General features: G+C 38.1%; 1 protein-coding gene across 1 annotated transcript in view; it reads right to left on the bottom strand.

Moving 5' to 3' along the window:
- Nucleotides 1-1,352: 1,352 nt before the first annotated feature.
- Nucleotides 1,353-21,635, bottom strand: part of Sphkap (SPHK1 interactor, AKAP domain containing) — a gene marked incomplete at its 5' end in the record, with an annotated part of 37,305 nt that continues 17,022 nt past the window's right edge. The window contains 5 exons of the mRNA XM_028781281.1: nt 1,353-3,223; nt 11,093-11,277; nt 11,364-11,416; nt 13,511-13,597; nt 15,307-15,492. Coding sequence (XP_028637114.1) covers nt 3,080-3,223; nt 11,093-11,277; nt 11,364-11,416; nt 13,511-13,597; nt 15,307-15,492 — 655 coding nt within the window. The remainder of the gene's footprint in view (nt 3,224-11,092; nt 11,278-11,363; nt 11,417-13,510; nt 13,598-15,306; nt 15,493-21,635) is intronic.

Here is a 21,635-nt window from a genome sequence, read left to right as displayed (position 1 = left end):
TCCTAAAGTTAACTACCACATCTTTAGGATGTTCTGCCTGCTCAAGGGTATGAGTATTTCTTCTTTTTATTTTTGGATATGTAACATATAGGGGACCTGTGGTTCCACTTTTACTAGATAACATATGGCATTAACATAATTCATTGTCATTTATTGGTCTGGAGGGATGCTTCCCTGACAAAAGATATAGTCAGTTACTCAGGTGCAGCATGTGCATGTTTATTTGACTGAAGCTCAATAAAAGACCTAGATACCGAGGCGTAGGTGAGTGTATTCCCCTGGTTGACATATTTTGTATGTGCTGTTACATATCTTATATATCATTGCCAAAGAATGAAGATCATCCTATGCAAGTGTCTGGGAAGGAATCACCTGGAAGTCTACACTAAATTATTCTTAACTTGGTCCTATAAGTCTTTTTGTCTTTCCCGGTCTGATTCTTCTGCCCATTTGCTGCAGTAAATTGTAATTGTGAACACACAGTTTCTGAGTTCTTTAGCCATTACAGTTTTGTGGGCCTGAGGTTACAGACTCCGTGTTGGTCTTATGTCTTTTTCTCTGGTCGCCAAGATTTAGGGTAAAGGCTGCCTCCATGGGCTGTGGGTAGGGGATGCCTGGTTTTCTGGTCCTTAAACTGCAGGATTCAGCTCATCCTCCTTTACTTATTGGGGATCAGGTACTGTGCCTTCACTTTGTTACCCTTATTGGTCCTCAAGCAGCCTCGCCTTTATTCCCTGAGAATCATCTGGCAATATCTGGAGGCATTCTTGATGGTGACAGTCAGAAAGAGGCAATTATCAATATCTAATTGGGAGAGGTCAAGATGCAGCTAAATATCCTACACTATCCAAGACAATACCCCACAGCAAAAAATTATCTTGTTCCAAATGTGAAGAGTGCCAAGGTTAGGAACCAGTGATCTACAGTGAACATTCCTGATGCTAACAGATTGTCTTGAACATTTACTTAATCAAAAATTGAAATCAGGATAGCAAATTTTATCTTATTGGCACACCTATCTTCATCTACTTACAGTATGACTATGTATGTTTGTCTTTCTCTTTCTTCCTTTCTTTCTTTCTTTCTCTCTCTCTCTCTCTCTCTCTCTCTCTCTTTCTGCTTTCTTTCTTTCTCTCTCTCTCTCTTTCTGCTTTCTTTCTTTCTCTCTCTCTCTCTCTTTCTGCTTTCTTTCTTTCTTTCTCTTTCTTTTTTATTTATTTTTAAATCAAATCATAACTTCTTTCTTTCTTTCTTTCTTTCTTTCTTTCTTTCTTTCTTTCTTTCTTTCATTTTTTAAAAAAATTTAGATAAAGATCTTAAAGCCCTAGGTTCTAGAGTCTAGGAGAAAAAGATGGAATAACAATTTTGCCACATAACTTTATTGATTAGTTTGCAACATTAGGTACAACACATGTTTACATCCAGTATTTGTGCTTTGGAGGATAAGTAAACATTGATTCGGGCACAACAAGAGTTTACACACAATATTCTGGGATGGTCAAAACAATAAAAATCTTGTTTCCCCATGTATTAGCACAAAGAAGTATAGACAGTTCCGTTTGAGATGATGGGTAGATTTCAAAGCCCGGGTAATTCATCAGGTTGAACATAACACCTAAATCTGGACCATCTGCATGATGAATGCCCACTGAGGTCTGAAAAAGATTTCTGTCACGGGGCAAGGAGGTTATGGCTTGCCAGGAAGCTTTTTTATAGTCTTAGGATGTGATTGATAGCTCAGCAAGATTGACATTGATGGTGTGGGGCCTGGTTCATATTTTAAAATAGAGTAAAAGCATAGTATTTCAGAAGATACATACTGAACATCTTTCTGATTGAGAAAATAAAAGTGAATGTAGCATAGTTAATTGAAAGGGAAAGAAGACTTCTAGTGTCATACAGATACTCTGAATTTTCAAAAGAGTACATCTCTGCTATAAATTAAAAAAATGTGTTAAAGGCTTCTATTTCTCTAATTTAGTGTCAATATCATCCACCCAAAAAGTCTGCATCCCTAGCTGGCCTTTTCAAGTACAAGACCATTACCCTGAATCCAGCATTATAAATATCTTTGGAGAAACATGTTCACTATAGTCCACTATACAGATGTCAACACGTTCATGGTACAATCAACCTCCAGTGGTTCATGACACTCTAAAAGTTAGGACAACAATCTTTTCATAGTTTATAATGCTCTAAAACAAATCAATATATTATTTAGACAATCTTTTCATAATTTACAATGAAACAAATGATTTTTCTCATATACTTCAATGCACAGGCATATGTTTTCCCTCAAGAGGCTACTATTTATTTTACTGTTTATTTTTAAAAGCTTGCCTTTAGGCAAGAACCCCTTAATAATTTTACCCAAGTAATAAATGTAGTGATGGAAAAAAGGAAACCTTGAGCTTCTCTTTGCCCACTGAAGGACATTAGTTTCTTGAGAAGCTCAGGTACTTTTGGGAGGGGTGCAATACCTATCAGCTTCTGCAAATCAATGGAATCACCTCACATGGATTTTGATAACACTGTTTCATGTGTGTTAATATTCATCGATTCTGGTCTGAGAGTGGAAATCTTTCATAAAAAGGCATGGAAACTTACTGTATCCTAAGTACTTCTTAGGTGGACAACTTCTGTATCCATTAAACAAAGTGCAATGAAAGTGTTAGCATAATTTATAGAATTACTGTGACCCAATGACCTTGTTTCTATTTGATTCATATAGCCGGAGATGTTATAGTTCACTCTCTATTGTGATGTATATGTGAGTGTAGCTTTCCCGGAGGCTAGAACTGTTATACACTTTCCTATTTGAGCCTCACTTAAGTATGTCTTTTTGAAATCATTCTCATACAATTCCTTTCTGGACATTCCCATGGTGATATTGATTAGTACAGATCAATATCTCATAGTCTCTCAGATTCATTCCTTGTACATGGTACTGGAGCAGATTTTTAAATAGTTCTGCTAATGGGATGCTGTGTGTATTGAGAAAGTTTCAGAGCATTTAGCGCAAACCACTGTGACTTAAGCTGGGATAGAGTAGGGAAATTCTTTGAAGGGTACACCTGACTTATCCTAGTTCCAGAAGCCAGTCAAAGAGACTCGGAGTCCCTTCTTTCTGCTCTGCATGCAGTTTGCAGTACTGGACAACCGCGTGAAATATATCTCCCACCTTCCAGGACTTCTGATGAACAAGCTTCACAACATCTAGAAACTAAAATGGAACACAGAGTTAGGACTCACATATCATAGTATCCTCTCCAGAATTTCACAAAGCAACCCTTCCAAAGACTGTGTGGATCTGAGTCTATGTTTAAGCATCTTTACTCTCAGGGAGCATTTTCAAAGATAGTCTGTTTTTCTTTTTAGACATCTAAGATAATAAATTCCTTCTATTTTACAGTTCTATTAATAGTGGATGACTGGGTGGAATAAGAAGAGGCAATCTTTTAGGTAGCTAGTGTTTTTTTCAGGTTCACATTTAAAATCTCGGTTAGACTTTTTGTACCAGGACTACAAACCCATTTCTTATTGGATATGTATATTAGGGGAAATAAATTGAGTACTAAATTTCTGGGTAGATAGAGTCATCTAATGCTTTCACAGTCAATACAGATAGGCACCTCTCCCTCCCCATGCTAAGGTTAAGCATCAAGATGTTTCTCTATAGCAATAGTTAAAGGAAAGCAAAGACTTGTTTTAGATATGTCAGATTGTGTAGGTACCAGTTTTAGTTGGGCATAACGGAAAATTCTAGGCTATAAGTGAATGATGGGCTTAGAAAATATGAAATCCCTATATGATATTCTATTTCTGAAACCACATTGAAGTCCAGTGTGACAGCCTGTCAAGTCCCTTACTTAGATGCTTGCTTTGATTAAAAAGTGATAATTAATAAGATCTGGGAACAATAATTAGTACTTTGGTATGTGCTAATATTTTTTTTACAATTCTTTTTGTTTTGGTGTCTGAATCTCAGAGAATAATTTTCTATTTGGAACATCAGTTGAGGGGACACCTTAGGAATATGGTGACATTTTATGAGAAAGAAAGTATTATTTATTAATAACATTAAGACCATAGTTTGGTTATGTTTTTAAGTATGGTTTCCTGTAGCCATTCACTTTTTATTGGTAGAGTCTAAATACAGCAATTGTCTAGCCTGAAAGATGAAACACTAATTACCTGGAAACATAAATATTGCCTTAAAGAGTTTTAGGTTCTTGTAACGGAAGGCAGATGTTCATTCTATTATGGATAATAATATCCTCAGAGTAGGGCACTATCTCAGCCATAGTTTTCTATCCTTTGCCTTCAACAAAGAGTCAGTGAATATTTGCTGAATGACAGAAGGGAGAGGAGGCCAAACAGAGTCAAATATATTGTAACTCCCCAAGAAATATAGATAGACATTTAATATCATTCAAGATAAACCCACTACTAAAAGTATTCTTCAGTTTTTGGTATCATATTTGCACACATATAATTAAAAGCAAACATGCATACACGTATGATCATTGCTTAATAATTCTCCATTGAAATGAAAAGTCATGAAGATGGTTAAAGGCCACAGGTCTAGGAGTGGGAAACGGCAGCAGCAAGTTTCTAAAGAGAAGATGGTTCCAGGGGATGTCTCTCATCACAGGGTGATTGACAGCAGGCATTTATCCATAAGGTGGGATATCTATGACCTCATCTTACTATTCATGACAGCAGCAATGGAAGTCCAGCTTGTTTAAGCCATATGTCTTTGTTGTGCTTTTGGAGAAATCACTAGTTGTCTGGAATGACTATCTTGTCTGGTTTTGTCTCATCCTGATTCTGATGCTTCAGGGGTCAGAACCCTTCATGGAAAGGCTTTGCTTATAATGCAAATACCTCGAAGAACGAATGGTCCAGGCAGCTGGTTTATGGAGACAGCTAAGAATGATTTTGTGAAATGTTACTTAAATTTTGGTGTTTATATAAACTCACATCAGGTTTCGGATGGAACAAGAGTGAAAACGGGAGGCTTTAGAGTATTAATGACAATGTGAATAAAGGGGCTGGGGGAGGCTATGACCCCTGATTAACTCAATTAATCAACATTCTTAGCTCTTACTGGAAATCTGAAGACTAGACAGATATCTATAGCCTAGACATTAAGCATCTACGAAATCACTGAGGGATGCTCAGAGGCCAAGACTTCTCACACAAGATTTCCATGACAAGTTACACATGACCTTTTGCCAAAATCTCCTGTTAATGGTATGTCTTCTTTCTTCACACATCTTATGAAGATCAGGCCAATGGAAAGTATACCTACACTGAATTTGCTGTAGCTTCATTCCATAAACCCACCTTACCACTTCTGTCTCTGAGGCACTGCTTGGGAGAAAACTCTGAAGAAGATACTCTTCCCAGAAAGTATATTACAGCTTCTTTCCATCTACCGGGGCCTTTGAGAGGGACATTTCAGAGTGGTGAGGACCAAAAATGCCGGCGAATGACCCAAAGTGCTTAAAGTGCCCTGGAGTTAGGCCCCTTGACTAGTCGTTTGTGGGATGGCCATTGGCTAGAATGTCTGCTGATTCCTAAGGTCAGTCTGTTATCCCATTAGGCCATCTTGTTGGTGTTATTCTTTCATTTTCTTTCTGAGACAGGGTCATCTTATGGAGCTCTGACCATCCTAGAATTTGCTATACAGACCAAGATGTTCTCAAATTAATGGCAATCTTATTGGTTCCTGCTTCTAGGTATGGGGAATCACAGGACTGGATCAGCATGCCTGGCTGAGGCAGCTTTAACAAAGGATCTGACCCCACTTAATGCAGCAGCTGTACTGGTTTAATTAATCTTGGAACCTGAAACCTTGGGGCAGGTGTGAAGCTGACGAGCATGACGGTCTTGTGCTTCCTTCATAAAAAATATCTAAACTGAAATAAAGTTGTGGATAGACAGAAAGGGCATTTCTAGCTCAGTATTACAGCCTCTCTCCCTTTTGGTACTCAGGATCGAATTTAGAGTGCTGTGCATGCTAGGTAAGTGTTCTCCCATGAACCTTTCAATTTTGTATTTTGAGACAAAGGTGTACTAAAATTGGTCAAGGTCACTGTAAACTCTACCACTCAGGTTGAACTTGAATTTTCAGTTCTCTTGTCTCAACCTCCCTAGTAGTTGGCGTTTACAAGCTGCTACCACTAGGTCACTGGGATAAGTTGATTTTGTCGTTGTCCTGTTTTTAGAGCTCCATTCTACTGGCAATTGACCCTAGAGCTTTCATTAAGCCTGCTCAATTTATGATCATAATCAGCTTTAGTATGTTAGGGATTTGGGATTTTAGCTCGCTCTACTAACAAACCAACAACAACAAAAACTCATTTCTGTATTGACATTTCACAATCAACAGTAACTGAGTTCCTTTTCTGTAGACAACAATAGACTTTACACTTTTTTTTAAAGCCAAAGTTGTGTCTTGGGAAACACACAAGAATCTGTATTCTGTGACACTTTATCACAAGCACAGTCATCTGATGAAGAAAGCATGATTAGCTGTTGGACCTTTGTATTCCCAGATGCATTTTGTATATTTGATTGTTTACAATTTATAGTATAATTATGGGAATTGCAGCAAGCTGTGTGTGTTTGTGTGTGTGTGTGTGTGTGTGTGTGTGTATGTGGTTGTGAGTTTGATACATTTAATAGATATTTCAGAAAGCTGTCACCGTGCTTTGCTCCAAGGCAGAAATTAGACTTCATTAAGCAGAGTGAGGAGGTCCTTACTTTTCCCCTGAAGTTATGGCTTATAAAACCCTGATTTTGAACTTGAGCTGGGTTCTAGAGTCTCAGATCTTCACAAGGACTTGGTGTTGGGTCCTACTTCCAGTGGAGCATTTGAACTAACTGGTAAGGCTTTGGGTTTGGAAGGCTTTCTGGGGTGATTCTAACACTCCCCAATTTGAGATTTCTGATTAAAAGATTAATGTAATGGGATTTTTAAGTGGATGGTGTAGGAGGAGCTAAGGTGGGAGGAGTAAGGAGAGGAAGAGGAGGAGTTGGGAGAGGAAGAGAAAAAAGGAAGAGGAGGATCTAGAGAGGGCAGAATGTTTTGCAGCAAAAACAGACTTTAGGGATAATGCAAAATTACTTCAAGGAACATGGAAAAAGCTACTGTCTTCTCAGTTCCTTTTGTTTTTATCAGTAACTGTATAAGAAGCTGAAGGTTAATGAAGCAGTGTTGGTGAATATACGATCATAGCTTGGGTATTGAAAGTATCCCCAAGGTATTTATTTATTTATTTATTTATTTATTTATTTATTTATTTATTTATTTCTGAGAGATATCAAGATGAAACACTTCAAGCTCATGTGGATTACATAAGCATTCACTGGGTTTCCAGCTGAGATAAAAAGCATAGAACTGTGTTTTTGGGTTTTTGTTTTGTTTTGTTTTATCTCAAGAATGAGTTTTAAGTGTCAGCAGTGTGTGTTTGGTATATGAAAAATGCATGCAAGATTGAGTACCTGGAATTTGTGGAATAATCTTAAATGTAGAGTTTCCTACTTTTAAATTGGAAAAATAGAATTACTGCTAAATAAAAATACTACAATGAATTGTCAGGGTATAATGCCTGAGGTTTTAAAAAAGTTCTTATGGTAGAGGACCAAAAAAGGTCTGGAGCTCTAGAAACAGAACCAGAATTGTCTCTAGAAGTTCAGCTGCAGGCTGAGCAGGACGCTACAGATAGAAAACAGAAAGTGGTAAGAAGTTTCTTTTTCAATCACAAGTGTAGTTCAAAATCAATCACTTAGTATCATTGACCTTGAAGGTCATAAACTGAACAAGCAGGCTGGTGAAGATCAGTACCATTCAGGAAGCACATTGAGGCAGGAAGAATTCAGATGAAAATGGAGCTGGTGTGGACTGGACAGAGAGGAGAGGAGAGAGCCGGTTGTGTGGGACCATGGTCAGCTCGTACCTCTCAGTCACTGCCACTCTGTCAGGTGTCTGTGCCAGATGCTGCTGCTGCTGTTGTGCTTATTTAAAATATTTTCCTGAGAGATTATTGTGTAATTATTTCATAAGTCAGAAGAGTTATTAAATAATGGGTTAAGGTGATTGGGACTGAGTATGTAGCCCATTACTGAGCACTGGCCTAGCTTGTTCAAGCACCTAGGATTCTCCAACATTACACATAACAACAGGAACAATGAAAATAATAGTTACAGATCTCCTGTTTTTCTGTACTCCTTACCTGAAATGTGTTCCATCCAGCTGGGAATGGGGGTTAAACCCAATTGCCCCTGAGGTTGAGGTTGGTGGAGGGATTGGGGCTAGTTTAGTCAGACTGAGCAACATAGCAAGGTGAAAGGGAAGGATCCATTTACAGGCATAAGGCATGATCCCAATCAGGTATTTAATATGGGAAGAGGGCATGTTTGTGTTTTTATTTTTTTTTCTGCAGGATGCTGAAGGAACATGGTGGCTGCCAGAGTGGGGGGTGAAACATGTCGATGCCAGGACAAAAAAATGATGCTGACCTGTGAACTTGCTGAGTGCCCTGACAATGGTGACTGGAAGCTGTATTGGACATATGTTCCTGATCCACCATTGCTTACCTATACCCCTGATGGGACAAGCTGCCTTGCCTCAAGTTTTTAGATTGTGTAGAACAGGGAATCAAAAAGAGAAGTTATAATGACTCTTGTATTTTTCTTAAATGCGACCAGTTATTTGACTCAATCATGTACTGGTCTAGAAATCAATCCAATATTGGAAATAACAGTCTTCATTTGGAAGTCTGGTTCTGGACATTTTCAGAGACATATTTGGAAGTTAGCTGCAGTTCTCTATGATGTTATGTTAGCAAGATATAAAGTTGGGGCAGGATCTGGATTTCAAACAGGTGTTAGCACATGTGTCAAGGCTCTTTCAATTGTCAAGTTAAAATTAATTTTGTTTGTTCTACAGAAATTTAATGTAAATTTCATTGATTGTACACTTTCTAATTGTGTTAATGTGTTGAGATCAGGCATGTCAGTTACAGATATCTATCAGTCAGCTTTTGTTTTATTGCCCTGAGTATCACAGAACTTGGTTCTCTGAAAAAAAGCTTGCAAGCACTGGAAGAAGTGAGTCAGAAGTGAGCTTTAGGCAGAAGCAAGAGGGTAGTAGGCTTGATTATTGCTGGTATAACAGCTTTAATTACATTATTTGCTAGGACCACTGCTTCTGGAATTGCTTTGACACAAGATGTTAAGACAGCTACTTTTGTTAATCATTAAGCAAAAAATGTTACTAATGTGTTGAATATATGAGAGGATTTAGATAGGCATTTGGAAGAATGAATTGATGTTCTTTACCCTATTCAAATTATTGGAAGGAGGGTCAGAGTTTAAGAGTAAGGAGCCATCTCGAGTGTCATGCCAAATACCATTGGAGTCATGTTAGTTCTAAAATTTACAGTGGTAGTCATATTAGGAAAAAGTTTTCTTATTTTTCTATTGAATATTTTATTTACATTTCAGATGTTATTCCCTTTCCCCATATCCCCACCCCACCGAGAAATCCCCATCTCATCTCCCCTCCTCCTGCTTCTATGAGGATGTGCCCTTTATTCACCCACCTACTCCCACATCCCCACCCTCGAATTTCCCCACACTGGGGCATCCAGCCTTCACAGAACCAAGGACTTCCTCTCTCGTTTATGCTGACAAGGCCATCCTCCCCTACATATACAGCTGGAGCCATGGGTCCCTTCCTACGTTTATCCAGCCTAGTGGTTTAGACCTGGGGAGCTCTGGTTGGTTGATATTGTTGCTCTCCCCATGGGGCCGTAAACCCCTTCAGCTTCTTCAGTCTACTCTCTAACTTCTCCATTGGGAACCTCATGATCAGTTCAATGGTTAGCAGTTCAATGGTTACATCTGCCTCTGTATATGTCAGGCTCTGGCAGACCTCTAAGGAGACAGCTATATCAGGCTCCTGTCATCATGCCCTTCCTGTCATCCACATCAGTATCTGCCTAAAGTTTAACGTCACTTGCAGTATATTTGGCATAATTCTAAAACGTCTCTGGATGTTTTAACTTTGCATAGTGAGCTTATGAATTTAAAGAATGCTGCTCTGCTGAGCGTTGATGTAGTAGATACTGCTGATAAAATTACCCATGGCCTGACATTTCTATTTTGGTCAAGCTTCAAGAATGGCATATATAGCTCAATCATGCAAGTCCTTTTAATCCTGGGAATGCTTTTATTCTGGCCCATCATGTTAAAGCTTGTCTTTGACAACATCAACATGTTGACAGCCAAAGTACATTGCTTGAACCTGAAAATGGACCTCCAGACAGAATTATTAAATTAACAGGCTGACAAGTCAAGGATGGGTAAGATTCTGCACAGAGATTTACCAACCTAAGATAGAAGTGAATTGCTTTTGATAACACATATTCCATGATGGGTAAGGAAGGCATTCTTGTCAGAACAACCTAAGACAGGCTCAGTCTTGTTTATGAAATAAAAAAGGGGGAAAGGTGGAGAGACTTTGGGGCTGCTTGGTAAGAATTTGACATGGGCCAAGGACAAGGAAATGGGCTGCCTGGCAGGAATATGACATTGGGCAAGGACAAGAAAGTGGAGTTCAGGCAGAAATATGACATTAGACTAGAGCAAAGAAGTGATTTCAGGCAGAAATCTAAGTATTAGGCTAGAACAAAGAAGTAATTTCAGGCAGGAATCTAAATTTTAGGCTAGAACAAGGAAGTAGTCTTCAGATATGAAAATGACTTTGGGCCAGGACAGGGAAGTTGGCTCAGATATTTTGGTCACCCTGATAAGCCTTTAAAAACAGTGATCACATGAGTGTTCATGGAATTTTGCTTATTACCTTGCTTATTCTTCGACTATTTGTGTTTATTGTCTTGCTTGTTCCTTGACTATTTACATCTATTGTATTGCTAATTCCTCAAACTAGAACTGACCTTAATACTTGCATGTAATTAAAATGGTATAAAAGCAAAAAGGAGGAGGGGATGGGATAGTGGTGTTCTAGGGGTGTTTCTAGAACTGTGTTGTTATCTGACCCAGACAATGTACATGGTACCTTTTCAATTCTGCTTTCCTGAGACTTCTTAAAGTAGATTGTTGGGATCCCCAGTTCAGAGGCAGCTATCCACTGCAAAGTGGCTCGAAGCTCAGCATCAGGACACTCTGGCTCCAGGTCAAAATTGATCACCAGTAGGCTCCTCTGGGGGCTGGCTGCTCCCCTTGGCAGTCCAGAGGCATGTTCTGAACAGACACAAGCACAATCTTACTCTGCTTTCCAAAGGGGCACCCGGGCAATTGTGTATCAAAAGGATGGGAACATGGCTTACCCTTTATGCTTTCTGATTGTTCTTTAAGAATCTCCTTTTCTTCTACTAATTCACTTTGGGAGAAAACAACAGTATATGGTTGGTAATGCTTTGGAATAAGCTGTAATGGAGGATGATGTGATGGGTGTTTCTGAGGTACAAACATCTGGAACTCATTCTTATGATTTCACAAAACAAATTAGATCCAGGTGAGTATTGTACAGGACATTTGGGTCTGCAATTAGTGTTCTCCACCACCAAAGAGAGTTCCCATGTATGTTGAATGGCATTATTTAGGAAAGGCAGTAGGGAAGATTCTGAGAATTACATCTTTTCTTTTCAACAACTCCATTTCCATGAACCTCCACAGGGCTGAAGAGTTAAAGAGAGATTTGAAGTAACTGGTTATAATTTGCAGAGTAATCCTCCAGCCTTTTACCTGTCTCTTAAGGGACTATATTTTTCCATTTTATCACAATGTGTTTCTCTGTTCAGTGATAACACCTAACACTGTACATTTGAATTTTAAGTAGGAAGATATATTTACATATTATTGTTCTGTGAGCTGGAATAATGACAATCAACAAACTGTAAAATGTAAACATTATAACAGAGTGTCTCAATAATAGAATCTTTACTCTCTTCCATTGTTTTTATTTGGTAGAGCAGGCTGGAGATTGCTCATAACTAAACTGAACCACTCCTTAGACATGGCCATGTTTATTATTGGAGGTTTTTAGTTGTTGTTGTTGTTTTGCATGATGTGTACATATTATAGAGCCCTGTGGTGGGAAGACCCAGTAAAAACTTCTCAAATAAGACCATGTTTCTCAGTAGCTGAAAAGAAGTGACCATCTTGGGAAGCTTGTATATGTCCTATATTTTTCTAGTCTCTAGACATTTGTAATGAGGCTTTTAAAGGTGTGTATTTTAGTGATAGAAGATTATCTTCTCTTCTCTGATGCTGCTAAGGTCTGGCTGATGAAGTCTACTGTATGGAGGAATTCTGTTTCATTAGTGAGGTAAGTTTCATTGCAGTTGAGAAAAGACTCAACCATTTCCCACTCATACATAATTATTTGCAGGAATGTCAGTTTTCTTAGGGCTCAGAGTCTCGATCTCTCTGCAAGTAGTGTAAATGACCTAGGAATGGGTAGGAGAAATTTCTGGCATTATGTAATGATGGGATGCTGAATAGGGATTCAGATAATATTGGCTTCTCCTCGATGCAAGTTTTTCTTGAAGTTACAGTTTCATATTACATAGAAAGATGGAGAAAGTGCTAAGTTAATGTCTCTCAAAGGAGAAAAATTAATCTATCACAAAATAATTTTCACTGAATTTTTTTGTTCCCCCCCTAAACTGTGTATGTGTTCATATTTACTTGGACGTATTATTTCACCCTTATCCAGTGGTGAAATAAAATCAATGAATCTGTAGTTGGCCAGAGGGAAATGCATTAGGAATCATCGTTAGACCAATATGGCTTTATTAGTTCAGTATACCCAAATTATATTCTAGGTCATTGTGATGAACATTAGAATACTATTCAGTTGGTCTTCTAGGATAATCACAAATTCTAAAAGGAATCATGACTTCAGGTTGCCCTCTCATTTGTGTCATTTTATGTAGTACTTCTCTAAGTGCTTTTTTTTGTTTTTCCTTTTGGTCTCTGAGAAGACCTCATATTGAGAAAGCACAGTTATTGCCTGGGGGTGAATGACATCTCTCTCATGACAACCCTTGATGTTAGATACATTCCATATTGGTAACACCAGTGTACACAAGCTAAGGAAAAGCCTATCATAACTAATTTTACTGAAATGTCTGTGTTCTATGGCAAGGGCTAGTTATTGAATTGTCTTCTGAAGGAGGCATGGTACAATTCAGATGGAATTTATTTGTTTGTTGTTTCTGTAAATCAAAAATAGGTAAGTTGACATATAGTTTTAATTATATTGGTAAGCTCTATCTGCAATGACCATTTTGTAAGCGATAGGTTTGAAATTGAGAAAGCAGGCAGTAATGGGTCCTCCACTCTAGTGACATGGAACCACAGTGGCACAGACGTAATGAGTTGGTGGCTGGGCACAACCTTCATGATTACGATGGATTGCCAGATGAAATTGGCGAAGTGCTGTCAGTCACTGAGTCACGTGGCTACTTACTTAATCATGGGAGAAGTCGGTATGTTTTCCTGATAAATGTCCAGGTCCATAATGCCAAGACTGCTAGTGCCACTACTGTTGCCATTGCTGACAAAGCAAAAGTTTACATATTAATAATGCCTGTCTCCATGCTTGGCCACACTGCTGACTCTCATGTCCCATTGTGAGGAGAACTCCTTTGTTGCTCCCCAGGACACAATCGGTTTGTGCTTGACCTTATGAATTGTTATTGATATTTGATCAAATTAAAGGAAGACACAAGGTAGAAGCCAACTGTGTTTACAACAATAATACTGATGCTGATTTATAATGTCTGAAGTGGTAACACACCCAGTGGGTCATACATAATTGGTAATAACTTTACTTCTTTATTCTGGTTAGAGGGAGGGTATTTATCATGAAGATTCCTTGTCATTGGACATACTTACAGAAAAATACTTCTGAAAACGTTGGCCTGGTTATCTGCCTTGGTTCTTGTATCTAGAAGGAAGTCAGAGACCTATGGTCTCCCTTTGTTATATGAAGAATTTTTCTTAGGAATATTTAAGTTTATATAGAATATAAGTATATTCTATACAACTTCTTGTTTTCCTTGAGGACATTAGAGTTTACAAATACAAAGATGGATAAGGTTTTGTTCTTTCAATCTCAGAGAAGGAGCAACATGTGGCACTATGTGTTTCATAGAGAAAGAATACTGTATAATATCATTAATACAAATTGTATAATCAACATATGGTCTACTTATGAGCATGGACTATGCTTGAAACATAGTACTCTAATGACATATTTTAGACTCTGTACTTGTGAAGCATAACCTATCCAAATTTTACCAAACTCACTGTGTCTTCTCACACTTCTGTACTTTCCAACAATCTCTCTCCCAAGCAAGGTTTTACAATAGTGACTGCTAGTGTACTTTATAATGGGGCTTTGTTCCCTCAAGTTTGTGTGAGTCACCATGAAGACTCTTGAACCTCTTAAGGTTCTTGTCTGGAGTTTTAGGCAAGACACTGGAAAATGCAACAGTCTGAAACCTGACACTGAAGAGTCCAAAGTTTAAAGTTATCTTTGTCTCTCTGCCTCTATTTTATAACCTTTAGTGGGAATATTTGAAATTTGAGACCACTTATTTAATGTGAAATGTTCCTATATCTACTGCCAGTAATTGAACTTTCAAAGATTGTTTATCTACACCTGGGTCTCTTGTTTCAGTCACCCTCTCTGGACAGTCTGTGGTCTTAATGACCTGGGGTCAAAAAGATTCTGGACGGAAAACATCACTATAATGGTTACAGCTAGATGCCCCTCTCTAGGTTTTCCAGCAATAATACAGAGGGCACAGGAGATAAAGGAAGGAAAAAGTCCAGGCAAGCAGTACAATACAGTATGGAAACACTTGCTTCATGTATGGGTTGCATCTGAAATACACATGAATCAGAAAGTTCAAACTCGTGAAACATAACACCAGTTTTCATTAAAACAAACTAACAGTTCTTAGCACTGAGTGTACCTGGTGTGACTTTTAGGGAAGGGTGCACAGCTTACTATTAAATATGGCCAAGGTAATTCAAATCCTACCTAGATATTAAGATAGTTTTTAGCCCAATCATGATATGCTGGGACCATGGTCAACTGGGAGCTTGCCACCTCATTTTCGTTATGGGTTTTTTTTCTTCCTCCCTGTTCTACATGAAAGACAGGTCTTGCACCTGACACTTAACCTTAGCATGCAGTTTTGGAATCCTTATTGAGGCCTCCTTCCTTAGGAAACCATGGGAAGAGGAAGTACGTACCTCATGGACCGCTCGCTGAGCTGCAGAAAGCTACTTGAGTCGTCTGGGTTGTCCTCCTCATTGGCCAGCTGGGACCAGCTGCCTGTACTCTCCTCGCTGCTGCTAAGATGGTTCCGGGACTCATCTGGGGGTATGTCTTCTTTCAAGACCTCCACTTCTAGTTCCCCTCTGGTCTCAAGGCTGTCACTGTAGACATCGAGACATTATTACCAAGAGAGGAGGCACAACATGGAGCTGTTCCCAGAGCTCTACCCTGGACACCCATGAGTCTGTGTCTCCACACACCAGGCAAGATGTTGGTCACAGGTGGAGTCTTTCTGTAGGTGGGTGCTCCCTTTGAAGCCAGGTAGCATTTTTTCTTCTCATAATTAAACTCCACCAGCTTTTCTGTGTTTCTCACTTATTACTTTCTGCATTTGTTTTTAAAGTAGTTTGAAAAGAAGCACTGGGGTACAGTGGTGTTTATCATTTTTATTTTTGTGGGGGGTGCTGGGGGAATGGTCTCATGGGACTCATGTGGGGGTCAGAGGGAAACTTGAAAGAGTTAGGTCTTGCCTTTCATCTGTGGACTCGAGTGACAGAAACTCAGGTTGCCAGGCCAGGTACCTCATGCCCTCAGACAATAATGTGGTTGTCCATAGTGTTCTTTCCCACTTAATAAGACTGGATTTCCTTCCTACAGTACTGAGATTTCCATACTATAGAAGAGAATATGGGTGTGGCTAAAAGAGATGGTGTTTAGTTTAAGAAATATACATGAAATAAGTATATATGAAATAAACATGGTAATCACGAAGAAGGCTCTGGCCCCATTTGTTCACACAGTTAAAAAGCAACTTGGGGCCCAATTCCTTCTTAATTTAGGATCTTATACTATAGCAAAATTCACACAAGGATATTTCTTGCTAAGGGAGCTGAGTCCTAGTGACTGACACAAACTATCCAGGTTAACAGATAAGCCTGTCAGCACATTTTGTTTTATCTCAATTTCATGCTCCGTTTACAGCAAACCTCACATCTGTGCCATAGAAAGGAAATTCAGAACCAGTCGCAATTAGCCAGAGTGCTAGTTCTTATTTGCTTTTGGGAAAAGCTTATCTTATCGCTTTCCTTATTTACTGGTGAATAATGCACTAATGTTCGACACAGAAGTGTGTCATCTGGCAGGCAGCCTCTACTATGATCCCTCAGTTCCCACAAGTGCTGTGGAAGACAAGGGCCTTATCGAAGTCAATTGTCCAGTCACCATGTTGGAAACAACCCCAGTATTCTCCTGATTTTATCCCACACGCCTACGTACCATCTGCATCACAGTTGTAAGATTTCCTTAGGTCAGGTTTTCTTTTAACACAATCTAACTGTGTTTATTTGAAGCCATCACCATAAATGGGAAGTAGCTATCCTTCAGCACAGGTAGAAGGCAGCAGTTTGTGCACACATCTGGTGGGAGCCCTCATTGCAGGGGCTGGGCAGTGTTTATTACCATAAATGCATTGTTTATTACCATAGAGAGCCGTTTGAAGGAAGAAATGTAGGCAGACATTTTTGCATCTTATAAATTTTCTTTGAATGTTAAAAGCATACATAAACATGTATTCACTTTTTGAGGTAAAAAGAGCATTTGCTTTTTATTAATTTTCTCCCATTATTTTTTATAATCATTGATATGCACTCCCATTTTGATTATTTACTCTCAACTATTTTTTAAATTTAATTTGTTCATTTTTTATTTACTTTATATTTTTCTTGCATCTATTTGTTTGTTTTGTGTATGTAAGTGTGTGGATGAGCCTGTACCACATCATGGGTGTGGTGATCAGAGAACAACATTTAAAGATCTGGTTTCTTTCTACCATGTGAGGCCTGGGGATCAAACTCTGGTCTACAGGCTTTGCCCAGTGAGAATATTCCACTAGCCCTGATCTTTTTTTAGTTTTTTAAGATGAGCACTTAGAACATAGATAAACTTCTCTGATTAAAAAACAGAAACACTTAAAAGTATAGAAGTATTCTGTAAGTAACATTACCATGATGTCATGAATTTTGACAGGTTTATATTTTTCATCTGGAGTTTATTCTAACATCCCCTGTGAGCAAAAGATAATTTGTTAATTCCTAATATAACACTTTCTAATTATTATGGAAGATTTTGTGTAAAACGTTAACTTTTGGGTAAACCAGAATGATCTGAGAACATATTCTACATGGTTTAGATTCCTTTAAATGTATTGACTTGCATTTTGACCTATGGTACATCTTTACAAATGTTTTAAATACAACTGAACGAATTGTATGTTTTGTTGCTGGTATAGACTGGTTGTGTAGATTGTGTTGATTGAGAATATTGCTCACCTTTCTTCTTAATGATATTGTATTAAGTGTTTGAGAATTGCTTTTTTTTAAACTTTTTTTATTGGATAATTTATTTATTTACATTTCAAACATTATCCCCCTCCAGGTCTCCCCTCTGGAAACCCCCTATCCCATCCCCCTTCCCCCTGACTCTATGAGGGTGCTCCCCTATCCACCCACCCACTCCCACCTTCTTGCCCTGGCATCCCCTACACTGGGGCATGAAACCCTTACAGGACCAAGGGCTGCTCCTCCCCCTTCAAACAATGAATTTTGAACATATTGTCCTTCTCCTATAATTCCTCTCCCTACACTTTTCCACCCCTTCTTCCCAACTTTCTTTCTTTTTCTTTTTACTTTTTTTCTCTCCCTAGTGTTGAGTTTGTAGCCCAGCTGGTCTTTCCAGGGGTCTGCCTTGGGTGTGGCCACCCTACTAAGACTCTCATCAATAAAGAAAACCAGCACTCCCTCTGGCAGCAGCTCTTCAGCCGTTGGTAGGATTTCATGTCTACCTTTCCTGTTCTGTCCTGAGATTTTGTCATGGTGGAGTTTGAACAGGACTTGTGGGTGGAGTCTTGTCTCTTCAGTTCATTATATGAATCTGCCTTGTGTCTGGAAGTTTTCTTGATGTTGCTTCTCTTGTAAACATATACACACACTTCTAACATGTTCGCATATTTTAATTATTTCATGAATTATTAAGAGAAGAATGTTAAATTTCAGGTACAATTCTCTGTCTAATTCTCCTTGTAGTTCTTAAAAATTATCATTTGATGTTTTATTACTTAGGTGGTTCTGTACACAAGAAGATTGTCTGATGAATGGATTGACCCTTCTTAGCTTATAAAACATCATTAACCCAGGCAATACTCTATCCTGAGGACTATTTGACCTTTTAAAATATTTTTGTTTTCCATGCTTTTACTCTTGGCCCATTTGAATCTTTATACTTTAGTTGCACACAGCTTATACTAGGATTATGCATTTTTATGGAATAGAATAATCTCTGCTTTTAGCTGAAGTGTTTAGATCATTGATAATTAATGTGACTATCAATAAGGCTGGGTTTAAATATATAATCTTGTTTTCTACTTGTCCCATCTGTTCTTAGTTTCATTTTTCCTTTGATTCCAGATTTCACTTAATTAACTGAGCAATTTTTAGATTTTTATTTTGTTTCTACTATTGACTTACAATAATAATCCTTGTTTCATTTTTCAGTGGTTATTGGAGGACTTTTGATGTTTATATTCACTGCATAAATTACTGTCATATTACATTATAAAACTGATATGTAATGAAATGTGTATTGAGTAATGACTTGTGCACAACATACTTCCGTTTCTCCTTTCCCTATACTTTGTACCATAAATGACATATATTTTAGTTTTTCACATATCATAAAATCTTTTAGAAAACCCTTTCTACTTAAAATAGCATATTTTGAAGAAATATAAAATAATATAAGAAGACTATGTTTTACATTGGCCCACCCTGTTGCTATATGTGGTTTTCTTTGCCCTTTTATATATCTTGAAGTCATTGTTAATATTCATTTCTATAAATCCAAAAATTCTACTAACATATACCCTCCTAGTGGCATATGTGTAAGTATATGTGAATATATATTATTTTTAACGAACATCAATTACTTAGTTTTGAAAGTAACTGACAACTGTCATTTAGAGCATTCCTCCATTTTACACTAAAGCTACACAATGCTCAGCTCTCATACGCCATTAAAAAATTTCAAATTCAAACAGCAGAACGTGCTGAATATCTATTAATATGAACAAAATCCAAACCACTGTATTGAGCAACTTTTTTTTTATCATTGTGTCAAATACTTGAGAGAAATAATTAAAGGAAGAAAGCTTCATTTAAGCTCATGACTTAAGATGTTTCAGTCCATGGCTACTTGGGTATGTTGCTTCTGGGCCCACACGTGGTAAAGCTGAACATCATGTGATAGAACAAAGTAGCTCTCTTCATGACAGACAAGAGTTAAAGAGACAGACAAACACAAAGAACAGCTTCAGGGGTACTTTTCAACCTACTTCTTCCAACCTCTAAGTTTCCATCCCATTAATGTAGTCAAACATTGGATCCAATCATAGATTGGTATAAAGAATATATGAACCCTTCATGGTGGAATCTCTTCCTAATGAGTATACCTACAAGCTGGGAACCTAGCCTTCAACTCTTGTGCCTTTGTCTATTTTCCAATAAGTTGTTCATTTTCTTACTGCTGCATTTTGAGAGATTTTCTTTTCAATGAAGTCATGCTGCTTTATTAGGACAATCTCATGTCTAGAAGAGATTTGTCAACAAATAAGAACATTTTGAATTTTATCATTTTAGATAATGGTTTTTATCAGATATGTCTTTTAGAAATGTGTTTTTACAAATCAGTAGCCTTTCTCTACATGAAAGATAAACAGACTGAAAAAAAATTAGGGAAATGACACCCTTCACAATAGTTGCAAATAATATAAAATACCTTGGTGTGAATCTAACCAAGCAAGTGAAAGACCTGTACGACAAGAAATTCAAGTCTCTGAAGAAAGAAATCGAAGAAGATCTCAGAAGATGGAAAGATCCCCATGCTCATGGATTGGCAGGATTAATATAATAAAAATGGCCATCATGCCAAAAGCAATCTACAGATTCATTGCAATTCCCATCAAAATCCCAACTCAACTCTTCACAGAGTTAGAAAAGGAAACCCTCAAATTCATATGGAATAACAAAAAAGCAAGGATAGTGAAAACTATTCTCAACAATAAAAGAACTTCTGGTGGAATCACCATCCCTGACCTCAAGCTGTACTACAGAGCAATAGTGATAAAAACTACCTGGTATTGGTACAGAGACAGGCAGGAAGATCAATGGAATAGAATTGAAGACTCAGAAATGAACCCACATTCCTATGGTCACTTGCTCTTTGACAAAGGAGCTAAAACTGTCCAGTGGAAAAAGGACAGCATTTTCAACAAATGGTGCTGGTTCAACTGGAGGATAACATGTAGAAGAATGAAAATTGATCCATTCTTATCCCCTTGTACAAAGCTCAAGTCTAAGTGGATAAAGGACCCCCACAAAAACCAGATACACTGAAACTAATAAAAGAGAAGGTGGGGAAGAGCCTTGAATACTTGGGCACAGGGGAAAAGTTCCTGAACAGAACACCAATGGCATATGCTCTAAGATCAAGAATTGACAAATGGGACTTCATAAAATTGCAAAGTTTCTGTAAGGCAAAGGACACTGTCAATAGGACAAAACGACAACCAACAAATTGGGAAAAGAGCTTTACCAATCCTTCATCTGATAGAGGGCTAATATCCAATATATACAAAGAACTCAAGAAATTAGACTCCAGACAACCAAATTACCCTATTAAAAATGGGTTATAGAGCTTAACAAAGAATTTTCAACGGAAGAAACTCAAATGGCCGAGAACCACCTAAAGAAATGTTCAGCATCCTTAGTCGTCGGGGAAATGCAAATCAAAACAACCCTGAGATTCCATCTCACACCAGTCAGAATGGCTAAGATTAAAAACTCAGGTGATAGTAGACGCTGGCGAGGGTGTGGAGAAAGAGAAACACTCCTACATTGTTGGTGGGACTGCAAGATGGTGCAACCACTTTGGAAATCAGTCTGGCGGTTCCTCAGAAAATTGGACATAACATTACTTGAGGATCCAGCTATACCACTCCTAGGCATAGACCCAGAAGATGCTAGAACATATAACAAGCACATATGCTCAACTATGTTCATAACAGCCTTATTTATAATAGCCAGGAGCTGGAAAGAACCCAGATGTCCTTCAACTGAGGAATGGATTCAAAAAATGTGGTATATTTACACAATGGAGTATTACTCAGCTATTAAAAACAATGAATTCGAGAGGTTCCTAGGTAAATGGATGGAACTAGAAATCATCATCCTGAGTGAGGTAAGCCAATCACAAA

This window comes from Grammomys surdaster, unplaced genomic scaffold (genome assembly GCF_004785775.1).
Source record: "Grammomys surdaster isolate TR1022 unplaced genomic scaffold, NIH_TR_1.0 394, whole genome shotgun sequence".
Taxonomy (NCBI): domain Eukaryota; kingdom Metazoa; phylum Chordata; class Mammalia; order Rodentia; family Muridae; genus Grammomys; species Grammomys surdaster.
Note: the sequence above shows the minus strand (reverse complement) of the source record. Positions and strands in the feature narration are given on the sequence as shown.